This window comes from Ctenopharyngodon idella, chromosome 17, assembly GCF_019924925.1.
Source record: "Ctenopharyngodon idella isolate HZGC_01 chromosome 17, HZGC01, whole genome shotgun sequence".
Taxonomy (NCBI): Eukaryota; Metazoa; Chordata; class Actinopteri; order Cypriniformes; family Xenocyprididae; genus Ctenopharyngodon; species Ctenopharyngodon idella.
The window spans coordinates 18,571,047-18,588,959 of NC_067236.1; the positions used below are offsets into that span (position 1 = coordinate 18,571,047).

The 17,913-nt window shown below is 40.8% G+C and overlaps 2 protein-coding genes across 2 annotated transcripts; one reads left to right on the forward strand and one right to left on the reverse strand.

Annotated features, from left to right (window-relative positions):
- Positions 1-704: 704 nt before the first annotated feature.
- LOC127498277 (kelch-like protein 28) lies at positions 705-12,377 on the forward strand. The gene is made up of 6 exons (XM_051867476.1): positions 705-952; positions 2,887-3,147; positions 4,514-5,151; positions 6,290-6,733; positions 8,916-9,124; positions 9,324-12,377. The coding sequence occupies exons 2-6, from the start codon at positions 2,887-2,889 to the stop codon at positions 9,485-9,487; spliced, it is 1,716 nt and encodes a 571-aa protein (XP_051723436.1). The 5' UTR covers positions 705-952; the 3' UTR covers positions 9,488-12,377.
- A 492-nt stretch (positions 12,378-12,869) lies between these two features.
- On the reverse strand, positions 12,870-17,882 carry c17h14orf28 (chromosome 17 C14orf28 homolog). Its single transcript, XM_051867478.1, has 5 exons — positions 17,721-17,882; positions 14,739-15,263; positions 14,084-14,173; positions 13,872-14,006; positions 12,870-13,786 (listed from the first exon to the last, which is right to left on the reverse strand). Exons 1-5 carry the CDS (start codon positions 17,786-17,788, stop codon positions 13,603-13,605), a joined length of 1,002 nt encoding a protein of 333 aa, XP_051723438.1. The 5' UTR covers positions 17,789-17,882; the 3' UTR covers positions 12,870-13,602.
- Between the last annotated feature and the right edge of the window lie 31 nt (positions 17,883-17,913).

Below are 17,913 nucleotides of genomic sequence, written 5' to 3' on the forward strand. Positions count from 1 at the left end.
GAGCAGTATTTGAGTGTACAGTAAGAGCAGTATATGAGTGTACAGTAAGAGCAGTATTTGAGTGTACAGTAAGTGCAGTATATGAGTGTACAGTAAGAGCAGTATATGAGTGTACAGTAAGTGCAGTATTTGAGTGTACAGTAAGAGCAGTATATGAGTGTACAGTAAGAGCAGTATATGAGTGTACAGTAAGAGCAGTATATGAGTGTACAGTAAGTGCAGTATATGAGTGTACAGTAAGTGCAGTATTTGAGTGTACAGTAAGTGCAGTATATGAGTGTACAGTAAGCAGTATATGAGTGTACAGTAAGTGCAGTATTTGAGTGTACAGTAAGAGCAGTATATGAGTGTACAGTAAGAGCAGTATTTGAGTGTACAGTAAGTGCAGTATATGAGTGTACAGTAAGTAGTATATGAGTGTACAGTAAGTGCAGTATTTGAGTGTACAGTAAGAGCAGTATATGAGTGTACAGTAAGAGCAGTATATGAGTGTACAGTAAGAGCAGTATATGAGTGTACAGTAAGTGCAGTTTATAAGTGTTTGTGAGTGCAGTAGGGTGGCTGGGTGTGTTAATGAATCCCTCGCTCTCTCATTCATGTCTATTTTAAGCTCCATCAGTGTCGCATCAGAGAGCAGCTCCAGGGCAACACACACACACACACACACACCCACACCCACACACACACCCACACACACACACACACACACACACACAAAGAAAATTTTCTGCACCTGATATTCACAGAGGTGTCATTTGTCATTTCAAGAGAGGTTATTTTAAAAACAAGGTCTTATTTAAAAGAGCAGACGGTATTTGGAGGATGGCCGAGGTTTTATTTTGCTCTGCTCGTTGATTTCCCGGAAGTGACGCATGCGCTGATTTGTGTTTGTTTTCCTGACAGTCGCGGCCGTGTTGCGCTTCAAACTGCCAGAAATCAGCCAGACATTCAGGTAAACATTGACTAAACACTTTATTACTCCACTTTACAGCATGAAATAAACCCGAGGACGGTGTAAATGAGCGCTAAACGCCGCTGTGCTGAGCTCTATATGCGGATGCTAATGTTAGCATAGAATGAGCAGCTTTATTTATTCATATCAGCTGATTCATGTCAGACGAAGATGATTTTCATGTCCGAAGATGATCTGTGATGTTTTCACTTAATACACCTGATGTGATTTCTGCTGTTCGGAGATCTGAATGGCTGTGTGTCATACCTAGTGAGCTGCTGCTGCCTACCTAGAACGCATGTTTGTCTTCATAGGGAGCATTCGTATGGAAGCAAAAGAAATAAATCATGCTTTAGCGAATCGTATTTATCACAAAAAATGTCAATGTTATTACAAAAAGGCAGTTTTATGACATAAAGAGCTGAAATTATGACATAAAGTCAATATTATGACAAAATTATATGAGTCATATGAGATACAGAGTCATAACTATGACGTAAAAAGTAAATATTATGAAATAAAATGACAATATTATGACAAAAAGTCGAAATTATGACATTAAAAGTTAAAATTATGACATAAAAAGCCAATATTATGATAAACAGTCAAAACTATGACAATGTCAGATCAAAAAAATGTGAAATTATGAGATAAAATGTCATAATTATGACTTGATGAAATGATTTACAAAAGCATGATTTGGCAGAAAGGAGCTTCTGTACATTTGTGTTGAGCTGCATGTCTAGACAGCATCATGTACAGCAGTTTTGAGCCTCAGTGGTCTGCTGTCTATGTAGGTGTCGATGGACAGAAATGATGCTCGATTCAAAGGCACCAGAATGCAGTGTGTGAGAGTTTTGAACACCTCGATATCATTGATCTGAGCGGATGTTTGATGATGTCACAGCTTTCCATTTCAATTCAAGTACTTTACTGGCACGATTGTGTTCACATTCTGTACTGCCAAAGCTTTATACACTAAACAAGAGAAGGATTTTCAGTAACACTTTAACTCCACACTCATTTGTTAACATTAGTTAATGCATTAGTTAACATAAACTATGGGCAATGTATTTTTACTGCATTTATTAACCTTGATAATGTTAGTTAATAAAAAAATTCACAGTGCTGTTAGTTCACTAATGTTAACAGATTAGTTAAGGTTAATAAATGCTTTAAAAGTGTTGTTGGTGAGGGTGTGCAGCTGAAAAATGATAGTTTTGGGTAAATGTTTTCCCTGGTTTGAGGGATTGTTGAAGTGTTTTTCTCTTGATCACTGCCTTCAGATGCAGTATTGAGTCTCCCGACTGCTGATGTTTGTTCACATCGGCTGTTCTTTTGGGAGTCAAATGTCCCTGAAGAACTGAAGAAAGCACTCGTGACTCGTTTGAACTCTCTGATTCTGTTCTTCACAATCAAACACAGTGACTCTTTAGATCTTATAAATGAAACAAAGAATGAAACAAAATGTGATGTTACGTGACATACTATTCTCCGGCTATTTTACTGACGTCTTTCTGCGGTTGAAACACTGATTGTTCGATTACATGAGACATGATTCATTTCAGTAAGTTGTTCTGAATCTTTCAACATTCCTTCTGATGTTCATTCATGTTTATTTGGTGCTGTAACTAGTAGTAAAGAGAGGAGATGATCGCTTCACCACACATTAAAGAGACACAAAGACACATTTATTATGATAAAATGACAGAATTTGAAAGCTGAGACTTTGTTTCACATCATAAGCATCAAAGATTATTGTGATTATTGGATGGCAGGCGCTACAAATAATGTTCAATGAAGTTTTGTTCACACATCAACTCAAAACAGCATCTAAAAGATCAATCTTGGGATTTAAGAATCAATATCAGTTCCTCAAAATGAGAATTGATTAAGTGCTGAGCTAAACTAGCCAGGTTTTGTGTGTTCGTCAGATGGACCAGTCGGCGAAGTCGTACATGTTTGCGAGTCTGACGCGGCCTCACTCCGAGCAGCTCCTGCAGGGTCTGCAGCTCCTGCGACAGGACCATGAGCTCTGCGACATCGTGCTGCGGGTTGGAGACGCCAAGATTCACGCGCACAAGGTGGTGCTGGCCAGCATCAGCCCGTACTTCAAGGCCATGTTCACCGGCAACCTGTCCGAGAAAGAGACGTCAGAGGTGGAGTTCCAGTGCGTCGATGAAGCCGCGCTCAAGGTGAGCAGCGTCTGTTTCACATCTGTTTACAGCAGAGAAAATAATACATGATCTTCTGCTGGGTGAATCTCTGAACACCTGTCAAGATCATGTTCAAATCCTGTTTTACGGCAAAATCAAAAATCAGAATAATGTTATGCTTAAATAAAATAAAGCCAATATTTAGTACCGCTTATTTTTTCTTCATTTTTAAATTATTTTCATGATAATTCTGCAGATTTTCCCCCAATTCTGATTGATGTAATGCATAAAACATACATTTAAATTATGAAATTATATTTAAAACATAAAACATCTGCCAGAATAGTATCAACAGTACTATATATATAATTAATTGCAAATAAATCACACATTAAATTTAGCTGAGAAATTACCCCCAAAAGATAATTTAAAGTCATTATTGTGTTAAAAGACAAAAGCGTCAAATAGACATTACAAATATGAAATTTAAATTAAATTATTATTTCATATTAATACTCTAAATAAGAATCTAAAACTATTGGATGGTGATGAATATCTAAAGTAACTGAGTCATTCATTTATTCGATTCATTCAAAGGGCTATATATATATAATTACATATACTGTATGTAATTATGTGTAAATGTAATTATATATTATATCATTATATATGTATAATTATATAGTATATATAAATTGTGAAATATATGTACATAATTGTAGTATTTGCTAAATTATAAATATATATATATATGACCATTTGCCTAATATATGACCTAAATTTTTGACCTACCGGTCAAAAGTTTGTAAACATTAATATTTTTAATGATTTTTTTTTGTAAAGAAGTCTCTTCTACTCATCAAGCCTGCATTTATTTGATCAAAAATACAGTAAAAACAGTAATATTGTGAAATATTACAATTTAAAATGATGGTTTTCTATTTTAATACACTTATAACACAAATATTATTTATTTCTGTGATTTATTATAAAAATGCTGTTTTTTTTGTTTGTTTGTTTTCATGAAAAAAGGATCACAGGTTCCAAAAAAATAAAACATTGATAATAAATCATCATATCAGAATGATTTCTGAAGGATCATGTGACACTGAAGACTGGAGTAATGATGCTGAAAATTCAGATTTGATCACAGGAATAAATTACACTTTACTATATATTCACGTAGAAAACAGCTGATTTACATTGGAATAATATTTCACAATATCAGTCACCCCAGAGAATGATGATAATTACAAAACAGATCATATGCATTAAAATATTGAGTATGTTCTTTTGATTTTGGGGGGGACATGTGACCCAGACGTGTTTTCATGCGTGACCCTGTGCAGTCAATCACACTGTTGATGTAGAGTTTTCGTTAACCATGACCGTGTCTCTCCATCAGGCCATAGTGGAGTACGCTTACACAGGAACAGTCTTCATCTCACAGGAAACGGTGGAGTCTCTACTTCCTGCCGCCAACCTTCTGCAGGTCAAGCTGGTTCTGAAAGAGTGCTGCAGCTTCCTGGAGAGCCAGCTGGACGCCGGCAACTGCATCGGGATCTCGCGCTTCGCCGAAACCTACGGCTGCCACGATCTGTGCCTAGCGGCCACCAAGTTCATCTGCCAGAACTTCGAGGAGGTGTGTCAGACAGAGGAGTTCTTCGAGCTGACGCGGGCCGAGCTGGACGAGATCGTCTCCAACGACTGCCTGAACGTGGTGACGGAGGAGACGGTGTTCTACGCCCTGGAGTCCTGGATCAAGTACGACCTGACGGAGCGGCAGCAGTATCTGGCGCAGCTCCTGCACTGCGTACGGCTGCCGCTGCTGAGCGTCAAGTTCCTCACGCGGCTCTACGAGGCCAATCACCTGATCCGAGACGACCACGCCTGCAAACACCTGCTCAACGAGGCCCTCAAGTATCACTTCATGCCCGAACACCGGCTCTCCTACCAGACGGTGCTGTCCACACGGCCGCGCTGCGCTCCCAAGGTCCTGCTGGCGGTCGGGGGCAAAGCCGGGCTGTTCGCCACGCTGGAAAGGTGAACGAGTTACAATATTTGACCCGTTTAATATTTGACTGTTTAATTATGAAAAAAATAATTCTGAGATGATGATTGTGATTCTGTCTTTGGCGATTCTGAATCTATTCCGAAAACTTCAGATTTAGTTTTTACCGCATATGTGTGATGGCACTAGAGACGGCTGTATGATGCTTGCTGCCAATCACACAAACACACACACAAAACCACCAGACAAGTATATAAACTTCCGTAAAGTTAGGAAATGATGAAGCGAATTACAAGTCTGTTTGTGCTGTGAGAAACAGGCTTTTGCTCAACTCTTACAATGCGCCAGTATCTCAGTGTTTTCCCTTCCAAATGCTGTACGAAGGCAGTGTTAATGCCGCTAGGATCGCAGTATTAGATACACGAAACTCACTTACTGACAGACGGCTGCTTTCAAATGCTCACACACACTTTGTGTTCGTTTGATGCTTTTATAGCTGTTTCAACTTTATTTCATAAATGACAAATCTTGCAACATTGACAGTTATCAAACTAAACTGAACCAACATTGAACTGAATTGAATCAACATTGACCCGAATTGAATCAACATTGAACCGAATTGAATCAACATTTAACTGAATTGAATCAACATTTAACTAAATTGAATCAACATTGAACTGAGTTGAATCAACATTGAACTGAATTGAATCAACATTTAAATTGAATGAACATTGAACTGAATTAAATCAACATTGAACTAAATTGAATCAACATTGAACTAAATTGAATCAACATTGAACCGAATTGAATCAACATTGATCTGAATTGAATCAACATTGAATGAATGAATGAAACAATCAATCAATCAATAAAGACAATAGTGTCATTATTTAGATCAGTTCAGTGTGTAAAGTTCATCAATTATGAAACAAGTTCAGTTTCGGCTGTAAAGCAGCTCTACTCTAGACAATAGAGTCATTATTCAGATCAATTCAGTTCATGTTTTGTTCTCATCTGATAGAGTCAGTGCAGTCAAACCAATAATATAACTAAATATTAAGTGTCTTTGAAACACCCCTAATGTTGATTAATTCATTGTTGAGTTGAGTTTTAATAAGCTGAACTGATGTAGTTTTGCACATGATGACTGTGTGTGTGTGTGTGTGTCAGTATGGAGATGTACTTCCCGCAGACGGACTCGTGGATCGGACTGGCTCCGCTCACCGTGCCGCGCTATGAATTCGGCGTGGCCGTCCTGGAGCAGAAGGTGTACGTGGTGGGCGGCATCGCCACGCACATGCGGCAGGGCATCAGCTACCGGCGGCACGAAAGCACCGTGGAGAGATGGGACCCCGACAGCAACACGTGGTCGTCGGTGGAGCACATGGCCGAATGCAGGAGCACGCTGGGCGTAGTGGTGTTAGCGGGGGAGCTGTACGCGCTCGGCGGCTACGACGGCCAGTACTACCTGCAGTCTGTGGAGAAATACGTGCCCAAGGTGAAGGAGTGGCAGCCCGTGGCGCCCATGACCAAATCACGCAGCTGCTTCGCCACCGCTGTGCTGGACGGGATGATCTACGCCATCGGCGGCTACGGCCCTGCGCACATGAACAGGTACGGCAGCACTGCATTCTGGGAACTAGTCGTTAGTTTTAAGTTAAGATTTCTTTTATTTCAGTAATTAGAGTTGGTGCTATCACTAACTAAAACTATTTGAAATATAGCTGCAAGCAACAATTACGGGGTCAAACCGAATAAGAACAGAAAAGGAAATATTTGTGGACATCTGTGATCATGAGGTTAAGATAAAGCTGTTTAAATTACATCAGTTCATGCACTTATAACATAATAACATGGTTTATAACTTCTGAGCAGTAGGTGGCGCTATGACGAAACTCTGCATGCACCCTCAAGTCATGCCTGTGATGACCTGTACCAGGTTTCGTGTCAATACACAAAACTTTTGCAAAGATACAGCCGAATATCCATTTTGGCGTGCAGTCAAATTTGTTGACGCAGTATAAAACAACGGTTGGGTCTATCAAAAATCTTTTAACAACTTTTTGTCATGAGTGTCTGTAGATGCTACATACCAAATTTCGTACAAATCGGACACATTTTGTAGGAGGAGTTTGAAAAAGTAAGTTTTGAATAAAATTCAATATGGCGGACAGTAAGTATGGTAGAATATGGCAAATTTGGTATCATAAGAATCTGCATAAGCCAACAAATCTAATGATGTAAGTGAAATGACAATATGTTGAATTTTTCATATGTTAAAAGCATTTTCATAAATTTCATTATTTCTTGACCACTAGGGGGTGCTGACCTAAAACTTTACAGGTCCTCTCAGAACATGGCCTCAATGAATCATACCGAGTTTCATAACTATACGTTCATGTGTTCGTAAAACACAGAATTTTATGACAAAATTCAAAATGGCTGACCAAAGAAAATTGGATTTCGTTTAACTCGGCATGCCTCAAGGAATCTAAGGAGATCTTCTGATTTTAGGAAAAGGCATTCAAAAGTTTTAAGCAAAAATAGCCATTTTTTTCTCATCTCGGCACCAGTAGGTGGCGCTGTGACGATACTGTGCATGTAATGTCCCCAAGTCATGCCTCTAATGACAAATACCTAGTTTGGTGTCAATACACCAAATCATTACGAAGATACAGCATCAAATCCATTTTTGCGTGCTCGCCGTCAAATTCGTTGATGCGCTATACGAGAACGGATTGACCGATCAAAAATCTTTTAATAACTTTTTGCCTGAAGTGTGAGTAGATGCTACATACCAAATGTCGTGCAAATTGGACAAACGCTCTAGGAGGAGTTCGAAAAAGTAGGAAAATTCAAAATGGCGGAATAATTTTCATGAAGGAAATGACGTCAAAGGGTGCGTTACATGGAATCAGAGGGGAAAAAAATTTTGTTTCTAGGACCTACACATCAAAAGTTATGAGCACAAACATGAGTGATTTTGAACTGTAGGTGGCGCTAGAGGGTTTGAGGTAGAGACTTCAAATTTCCTATGGTAACATTTCAGACTGTCCTCTATCTGTGTGCCAAATTTCATAACTTTTTACTTTTACGGTTCTGTACGCTTCCATAGACTCGAGCGAAAGAAGAATAAATATTTCAAATTTCCATTTAGTATAAGTTGAAGTACTAAAATTACTAAAACTAAAACTGAAATAGTTTTAAGACATATTAAATCTTATAAAACCAACAAAAACACACACAATTACTAAAACTCTAAGAAAAATTAAAACATAAAAATTCAAAATATTAATAAATACTAATGACGCTTATAACAACGGTTGGTGTATTAGCAGAAACACTGGAGTTCAAGGCCTTGTTTCTTATGTAACTGCTGAATGAATTTAATTTTTACATTTATTTTTTATAGTTCTGTGTTTAAATGAGAATTATTCTATTTTTAATTTTAGTTTGTTTGAACATGTTTGTCTTGAACTGCTGTAGGGAAGCAAATGTTAATGCAGGAGTTACAGTCACTGGTTAACTGAGTCAGGTTTGGTTTAGTCAGTGGCTCATGGGACGGTTCTGGTGTTGTCGTTGTGTTTCCATGAGCGCCGTCCCTCGTGAGATGCGTTTCGGCGGAATCGTCTCTCTAAACACACGTGTTCAGGCTGGAAAGAACACAGACTCATGGGACGCTGTCATGGTTTCATCTGTTTCATGGTGCCAAACTTTATTTGTCTGGTCATTAATGTCAGGCAGTATTGAGTTAAATTCATGATATTTAAAAGACTGTGACTGATGTTTGTTTCAGTGTGGAGAGATACGATCCAAGCAAAGACTCATGGGATATGGTGGCGCCCATGGCCGATAAGCGCATCAACTTCGGAGTGGGCGTGATGCTGGGCTTCATCTTCGTCGTCGGCGGACACAACGGTGTCTCTCATTTATCCAGCATTGAGCGATACGACCCGCATCAGAACCAGTGGACGGCGTGTCGGCCCATGAACGAGCCGCGCACAGGTGAGAGCGAAGGTCCTGAAGAACCTGATCATAACAAATACAACGTGCTTTTGAGCATCATGAATATAAGGGCACAGTGCAAAAACAATATAAAAGAGCAACTATTCTGGTTTATTCCATGTTGATCTTGAGCATGAAAAAGCTCTGCAGAAGACAGTATTGTGATTATTGACGTGTGTGTGTGTGTGTGTTTCTGCAGGCGTGGGCTCGGCCGTGGTTGATAACTACCTCTACGTGGTTGGCGGTCACTCGGGATCCTCGTACCTGAACACAGTGCAGCGCTACGACCCCATCACGGACAGCTGGCACGACTCCAGCGGCATGATGTACTGCCGCTGTAACTTCGGCCTCACTGCCCTTTGACCCTGGGCGCACGGATGACGCTCTGTCAGAGACCGCGAGGGGAAGGATGGGGTTCATTTCTGGAGTGTGTTTCTCGCTCACCCGGTGACGTTTGCTCCGCGCCGGCACACGGACGTGGAGCGCCGCGGCTCACGGCCGTCACTGAAGCACGGATGAACACGCGAGGGCCGAGAGCCTTCCACAAACCCGCGGAGGACGCGGAAGCCTCGAGCTCTTTCCCCTTTACATTTCAAGGCTTCTCATGAGGGACGCACATGGATGTGTGTGTGTTGCATGAGTGGAATCAGCGCTTCGCTCTGGAGGAGGAGCGCGGCACTCGTGATAAGGGCTGCCTTCTGTCACGCGCACGTGTGTGTGAGTGTGAGAGTATGTGAGTGAGTATGTGAGTGAGAGAGTATGTGAGTATGAGTGTGTGTGAGTATGTGTTTGAGTGTGTGTATGTGAGTGAGTATGAGAGTATCTGATAGGGCTGCATGATTTATCGCAATTAAATCGCACGTGATTTGGCAAAGGCTGTGATTATTTCATGCGCAGCTTGTCAGAGCTGTACGGCTCTGTGATCAGCAGTAAATGCTTCTCCATCTGAAAGCCAGAGGGCGCTCTCACGCAGAAACTGCAAATATGCCCTGCTGCAGAAGTAGAACACGCGTCATTCCAGGAAATCCCTATGGGCATCATACTATCGCTGTAGCTGAATAAACAGAAGATTAAAACGTTTTGATTGATTAAACATGACTAATAAACACACGACTGCCTTATTCTGTGTAAGAAGACACATCATCTCACAGAAGGACGCTCAACTGTCGTTATGAAGTGAGTTTGGAGTAAAAACATATTAAATGTTGTCTTTTGTTGGACAAGATGTTAATAAATGCTTCTCATGTCTGGAAAGATGTTTGACGCATGTTGCTTTTTCAAATGTACGTTATAAGCAACTCAAACTCACAGTGCTTTCAGATGGATTAGCATTTGGAGTCATAGTTCATTGACAAGCCGTGCATAAAAACAAAATAATCGCAGCTTTGCGATATTCATAATTGCACTAAGCCAAATCGTTTAAGTGTGATTTCAATGCTTTTTTCCTTCTAATCGTCCAATTAATCGTGCAGCCCTAGTATGTGAGTATGTTGAGTGTGTGAGTGTGTGTTTGAGTATATGTGTGAGTATTTGTGAGTGAGAGTATGTAAGTGCGTGTGAGTATGTGTGTGAGTATATATGTGTGAGTATGAGTGAGTGTATTTGTGAGTGAGTGAGTATTTATGAGTATGTGAGTATATGTGTGTATGTGATTATTTGTGAGTGTGTGTGCGTGTGTGTGTGTGACTCTCATACTGACTGGTGCTAATTTCCTCTTCAGGATTCAGTTGTTTTAGTTCTTTCATCGTTTGAAACTTGATTTCCTGTTTCAGTGACGTTTGTTTCTTGGCGTTCAGATGAAACGCTGGATGAAGCATCATGCAATAACATCCTTCATCTTCGGCCCGTCACGTTTGAGTTTGGTGTGACGTGAGCGCCGGTGACGTTACAAGCGTCTCACTGAAACACAAACTCCAGTCACATAGTGCCAAAACATTTCACACGTTCAGATGAAGCGTTTCTAGAGGTTGGTCGAGGCCTGCATCATTTCAGTCACGTTAGTCTCAGTCGTGTGAAGCGAGTTGTTCCGTGCGTTAATGCATCTGTTCATATATTTGCACGTGGAGACACTAAAGATGGAGTTGTGCACTTACCAAACCATTTTCTACTGTGTAAATATGATGTTTGAGTTCCTTTGAGGCAATAAGACTTTTTCTTCAACTAGTTTTTTATTTTTGTCATCTAATTGCCAAGGTGTTTTGGGGAATCCTGTGACTGACCCGAACGGCTTGAGTTGCATTCATTATGTTGCTCGTCATTCTGGATTTCTACACTTTATAAAGGGATATGATCATTCTGTCAACATTCACTCGCTCTCATGTCGTTCCAAACTTGAAGAATGTTGCTTTTTGTTCCCATTGACTTTTTTGTCCATATAATGGAAGTCAGTGGGAACTGAAACAGTTTGGAACGACAAGAAAGAATGATCATTTTTGTCGATCACTGTTCATTTTGTTTTGGATTGATCTTGATGTCACTGCGGTTCAGGACATCAGTTCAGTCTCTTTAGTGTGTTTCAGTTCATTCCAGCAGAATGAAGAACTTCTTTCAGAGGCTCAAAGGGAAACATCTGTGTTTGATTAGCAATAAGAAATATTTCCTTACATCCAGTGAATGAATGTTCATCGCCATCATTTGTTGTGACTCGACACTGAAATCTTCATGTCTGTTTGCAATATATTTGCTGATTTTCTCTCCTAAACAAGCAGAACTGTGCTGAAACGTGATGTGAATCCGAACACATCCGTCCATCTTCTCATGTGCACCAACACACGCTCGGTGAGAACACGTGGAATCACGCTGGCGTGACGTCACCGTCCTCCAGCCATCCCTCTGGATTTATGGATGCCGTTCTGAAGGTCATTCTGTCAAACTGCAGAACGAAGGGATTTGGTGTTTGTTGGTGTTCGTGTCTCGCCGCTCTCACCAAAGTGCTCTTGAGGGAATCAATCTAGAATGACTTTCTCTGACTGTCTTAAACTTTGTTTTGTTGTTTTCCCTGATGAAGATGATGATGATGCCACTTTTTCTTTTTCTCATGAGTTTGTCTGTCTGGCTTGTGTTTGAAATAGAGTGAGTTTTTATAAACCTGTGGATTGTTACTGGAACTAAACCGATAACCTTAGCTACAAACGCAGTATTTATTTTTCACATTTTATCAAGCGTTGAGAGAGAGAGAGCATAGCGTACTTTTGCCATTTTATTTATGTGTGTCGCAGCTCAACCAGTCAAGAAATAAAGGCCTGGAAATGTTTTCGTGTTTTTGCTTTCATATTATGCCCTTTTTCATGCTTGAATGTTGATTATTTTCCTCATATTCTCCATTGTTCAGCTCCTCTCTTCCCAGTCTGTCAGTAACGCTCTGTTTAGTTCCTGTCTCTATGAAGCCCCTCCTTCTGAAAAGCACAGTGTGCTCTGATTGGTCAGCTGGAGCAGTGTGTTGTGATTGGTGTTTGGGAAATGTCCCGCCCCTTACCATAACCTCCAGTTTCCACATACTACTGACTGACTCAACCAGGCCCCGCCCCTTTATTCTGCGTATGAACTATTTAAAGGGGTGGCTGAACACCGTTACTGACGATCCTCATTTTGTCTGCGTGAGATTCTCCAGCTTTGTTGTTGTTGAGCAACCGAAGCGTGAGCTGTTAAAGCTCCGCCCTCTTCTGGAAAGGGGGCCGGGAGCAGCAGCTCATTAGCATTTAAAGGGACACACACAAAAACATTAAATGACCTCATCAACACAAGGTTAGAAACAAATAGATTTATTTGTAACAGCAGATACAATATCTGAATAGTTTTTGATACTGATTATAAAAGTAATGCGCACTGATTATTATTTTCACTCGTACTCTGGAGTTGATTGCTGTCATACTTCAGGAAGCTAAACCTAGTAAACTAAAGGCTAGTGTATCTGCTCATGACAGCTGAAAGTAATAAAATAAAGATTAAGAAGTGTGATCTTGATTTAAAAAAGCAGTTTCCATGAAATCCGATTTGTACATGAAACCGAATCATCATTTACAACCATCAGCAGCAGTTCAGTGTGAATTCATGTATTTGGGACCATTTCTGATCAGATCACGTACTAAGAAAATAGTTTTTCTGTCTGTGTTAATGTGGATGGCAGACGTGAAACACTGAGATTTTCTGATTGATCTGAATTCAGATTTGAGTTGCATAAATGTTTCTGTAAAATGAGGTTTTCGCTTGTGTCTGTTAATGCACAGTTACTCGAAGCGGCCCGGAACTATTATAGTCCATGTACAGATTCTTGGATTCCAAGCACCGCCGAAAACACACCAGAGAATCACTTAGAAAATTACAAAAATCAATCAAATACAAGAGTATAAAATGTCGCACAAAAAATAGTTCATTCTTGAAGGAGACATCGATTGATTTATTGTCCACACAACCACATGGATGTGCAAAACGGGCCGTGAAAAGTGCCATCAGACTGCAGGAGGAGCTGTGGAGGCGTCTCATCTGTCTGTGGTCCGGATGTAGACCAGCGAGGACAACAACAGGAACTCGGGCGGTTTGTTCAGCAGCACCAGGTTGTCGCTCCGCAGGCCGTCGTAATGCATCCAGTATCCGTCGATCTGGAAGGCAGCAGAATAATGATGCTCGTCTCTGTTGAAGAGCGTCGCGCCCTCAAGCGAATACCTGTGAGAAACAAACACATACCAGAAAATGAGCGGACTAACTCGTAAGACTAGTCTAAGCGGTTTATGCGAGAGAGAAACAGCACCGTTGATCAGAGAGCTCCAGGTGAAATGGCACATAAGACAGATCCTCCGACTGCCACATCTGCATGTTGAGGATGACAAAGGGCGGCGGGCCGTGACAGAAGAGCCTCTGACTGAACTCTCTCAGACCGTCACAACTGAAACACACACATCAGATGTGAGAGAGAGCACTGGATGGACACACAGACGCACACACACACACACAAACACTCACCCAAACTCTTCACATGGCTCCAGCCGCGGGCAGAAGAACTCGTCCACCGCTGACTGAATGGGATCTTTATCTGGAAGCTCATGAGGAGGACTGAGACAGACACAGAGAGAGATACAGCTGTGAATCAGCTCACAAACATCTGTTCTGATTCAAGCATTAACACACCATTTATGGCCATGAGAGACTACAGAGCTTTGAAACTTTATATCTCGCAATTCTGACTTTATAACTCACAATTCTGACTTTAGTAATTCTGACTTTATATCTCGCAATTCTGACTTTATATCTCGCAATTCTGACTTTAGCAATTCTGACTTTATATCTCGCAATTCTGACTTTAGCAATTCTGACTTTATATCTCATAATTCTGACTTTAGCAATTCTGACTTTATTTCTCGCAATTGTGAGTTTATATCTTGCAATTCTGAGAATTGCTAGATGTAAACTCGCAATTGTGAGATAAAAAGTCACAATTACCTTTTTTTTTTTTTTATTCAGTGGTGGAAACAAGCTTCCATAGTTTTCCCTCCATATTCTCACTGTATCAGACTATATGAGCCATAAAAGCCTGACGCATCAAATATGATGCTCAACAGAAAACAAATTAGGTTTTTCTGACATGTGTCCGGCTGTAACGGGGTCAAAGGTCACGCACTTGACGCTGATGGTCTTCTGCAGGTGCTCCTGGAAGCGGGCGGGGCAGCTCTCGTTGGAGCACCAGCTCTCCTGTGCGCTGGACATCAGGTTCTCCAGGTTCTTGGTAAAGTTCTCGTGCTCGTTGCCGAAGAGGTCAATCTCCAGCGCCGTGTGGTGCACTTCAGAGCGGTACTGCCGCTTGGACATGCGGTCCCAGATCCACAGCATCTTCACGGTGGTGTAGTCGCACGAGTCCATCAGGAACAGGAAGTGCTCCACGAAGCGCTTGCCCAGGAACGGCGCCACCTCTCGGGGGAAGCTGCGGTTGTCTCTCAGGATGACGTAGAGCAGCATGAGGAAGCCGTCGATGGTGCAGGTGTTCTTCAGGCTGATCTGAACGTACAACGGCGTGCTGGCGATGGCCTTCCGTCCGGCTCTGATGGGGAACACGCCACCCCAGGGCAGAACGGGCCGCCAGAACCATCGCTCACCCTCCGCGTTATTGTTGATGGAGGCACGGATCTCCTCGAACAGCGTCTTGGTCCTGTCACAACAAAACTCTGATGAAACCACATATACACTGAACAACTCTTTACATGGTACTTGAAGGAATACCATGGCACGGCCATGTCCAAAAAAAACCGGTACATTTTGTTTAGTGCAAACGTGTTGTTTATAACAAGTGTTTATTTTATTGCACTTGATCTGTTAGGGTTTGTAGATTTCAACCTCTTTAGAGGCAAGTTTGAGTCAGAAATCTCCACTTCAGCAGCTTTATGTAACCCCTCCTGTTCGAACCGCCCGCTCTAAGTGGGACTCGAACCCAGGTCCGCTGGCATGGGAGGCGGGTGCTCTAACAAGGAGGCTAAAGACCGCAATCTCTAGTGTCAGTCGCTAGACCACAACTTGAGATCAGGGGAGTGAGGTTTACACGCATAGCCCTTACCAGCCTACATCCGTTACATTAACACACACCAAACTTTATTATTATTAGATGTTCAAGTGCGTAGCGTTGAAACCCTATTGTAATTATTACATTTTCCAAGGATCAGCATTCTCCCCTAAAAGTGTTTGGGCAGACCAAACTGTAAGTCGTAGAGACTTGAAACTTTGAGGGCTGGTAGTACTCACACCATCACCAAGGCCTGATGGGGGCACTACAGCAGTCAAAAGTATGAAATGGCTTGTAACTCCTGAACCGTTGGCGATTTTATTTCCGCCATTTAAAATTTATCCACCATTTTGAATCTTCCAAAAAATTCAGACTTTTTCGAACTCCTCATAGGTGTTTGTCCGATTTACTCAAAACTTCACATGCATCATCTAGAGACCCTTTTGGCAAAAAGTTGTTAAAAGAATTTTGATCGTGATTCACGCTCGCAACGGGACGCCAAAACGTTCGAATTGGGCAGTGCCACTTTCACTAAAATGGCTAAAACTCTTGAACACAATGCGATATTTTCGCCAAACTTGTTACTCATTAACAAGCTCATTCTGTGGTCACAGAAAAAAATCTGCAGCAATTCACCACTTGGTGGTGCTATAATGCAGAAAAAACATAAAAATGCCTACAACTACGCAACCGCTAGTCCAATTTACTTGAAAATTGGCATGCGATGTCTTTGTCCAAGTTGCCTTGATTGTTTATGAGGACAATCATTTATCTCGAAAAACATGGCCATCATTGGCCAATGAAATTTGAGCACCTATTAGACGAGGTTAACTGAGGCCAATCGGAACAAAACTTGGTGGGCATGTTCAACTCATGGTCCAAGAGGTCTGTGCAAAGTTTGAAAGAAAAAGGTCACAGAGTGGCGCTATTGCATTTTAGACCTGATATATCACGCAACATATCACTCATAGACACAAAATGCATATCATATGTTAAATCTCCTCATTCTGAACAACTTTGCCTCAAGAACCTCTACTGTCAATCAAATCATTCATTAAATATCCATGATTATGTAAAAAACATACTTTTGTGAATTAGTCCTAGGTTTTTCACCCGATCAGAACCAAACCAGTGCATTACAATTCTCTGGACTCTTCAGATCAATAATTATGAAAAACAGTTTAACTTTACCCTTTGGGTAGCTATAACAGGGTCATTTAGAAATTGGGCGTGGTAAAATATACTCAAAAGCCTGTAAATCATAAATTAAAACTTCACGAAACTAGGTGAGCACATGCAGCATATGACTCTTAAGAAGCTTGCCAACTTTTATGGAGATCGGACCACTATAGCTTTAAAAAACATATATTTCCTATGGTAAATTGCCTGTATTAGCTGTAAATGGTCTTTTTCTTCTATGATTTAAATGGTCACATGCTTGCTTAATAAAATATAATACTTTTTTTCTGCATTGGCTCATAGGCCTTTAAAAGCTTGAACCCCGTTAACTGCTGCTTGCAGCTATATTTCTTATCTATATTCTGAAGGTTTGTTCTTATATCATTTGCCTGATTTATACAACATTTATTCCCTCTATAAAAACCTTTAACTCTAATGTCAACAAAATAAAACAAGAATTAAAAACCTCGCTTTATCCAATGTTTACGTTTATGTTCTGGAACTGTATGCAAATTAGTGCATCAGGTCATTTGCATATTTAAACACACCATTTCAGAAAACTTGTAATTCAAGACAAATGTCTTAATGTACTGTGATTAATCAACTGGGGAAAGTATGCTGATATATATTAGATACATGTTTTAGTTTCTTAAGTAAATAATAAATAATAACAGGCATTCCAATTTAATACGTTATTAAAAAACAACACAATAATATTCAGAGCTTATATGAAGTTTGAAAGATATCAGAAATCTGTCTGATCAAGCAAAACTCAATTCTATTCAATGAAATAAGCAAAAAAACTGCACTTGATTAATTGGCGTAATTAATACTTCTGCTCTTGTGATTGAGTGCTGTTGTTGTACAGATGCAGCAGGTCTGTGTTTAATAAAGCACAGATGTTCAGAGCTCGTAATGTGATGCTCTCACCTCTCGGAGTGTGAGATGAAGCTCCGCAGCTCGTCTGTGTCTGTTAAACAGCAGAAATCTCTCTCCATAATGTTCCGCACGTCTTCATTTCTACGTAGTCAACATGGCATCTGTTTTCCATCGCGGCGCCCCGCCTACCTGATTACGCGGCACGCACGCAGCGCCGAAGAAGCCCCGCCCACTCACGCTCTTT

Coding starts and splice junctions, on each gene's coding strand:
- c17h14orf28 (XM_051867478.1), bottom strand. CDS start 17,788: ATGGAGAGAGATTTCTGCTGTTTAACAGACACAGACGAGCTGCGGAGC. Junction 15,264..17,720: donor TTCATCTCACACTCCGAGAG/GTGAGAGCATCA, acceptor TTGTTGTGACAG/GACCAAGACGCTGTTCGAGG. Junction 14,174..14,738: donor CAGAAGACCATCAGCGTCAA/GTGCGTGACCTT, acceptor TGTCTGTCTCAG/TCCTCCTCATGAGCTTCCAG.
- LOC127498277 (XM_051867476.1), top strand. CDS start 2,887: ATGGACCAGTCGGCGAAGTCGTACATGTTTGCGAGTCTGACGCGGCCT. Junction 3,148..4,513: donor TCGATGAAGCCGCGCTCAAG/GTGAGCAGCGTC, acceptor TCTCTCCATCAG/GCCATAGTGGAGTACGCTTA. Junction 5,152..6,289: donor CTGTTCGCCACGCTGGAAAG/GTGAACGAGTTA, acceptor TGTGTGTGTCAG/TATGGAGATGTACTTCCCGC.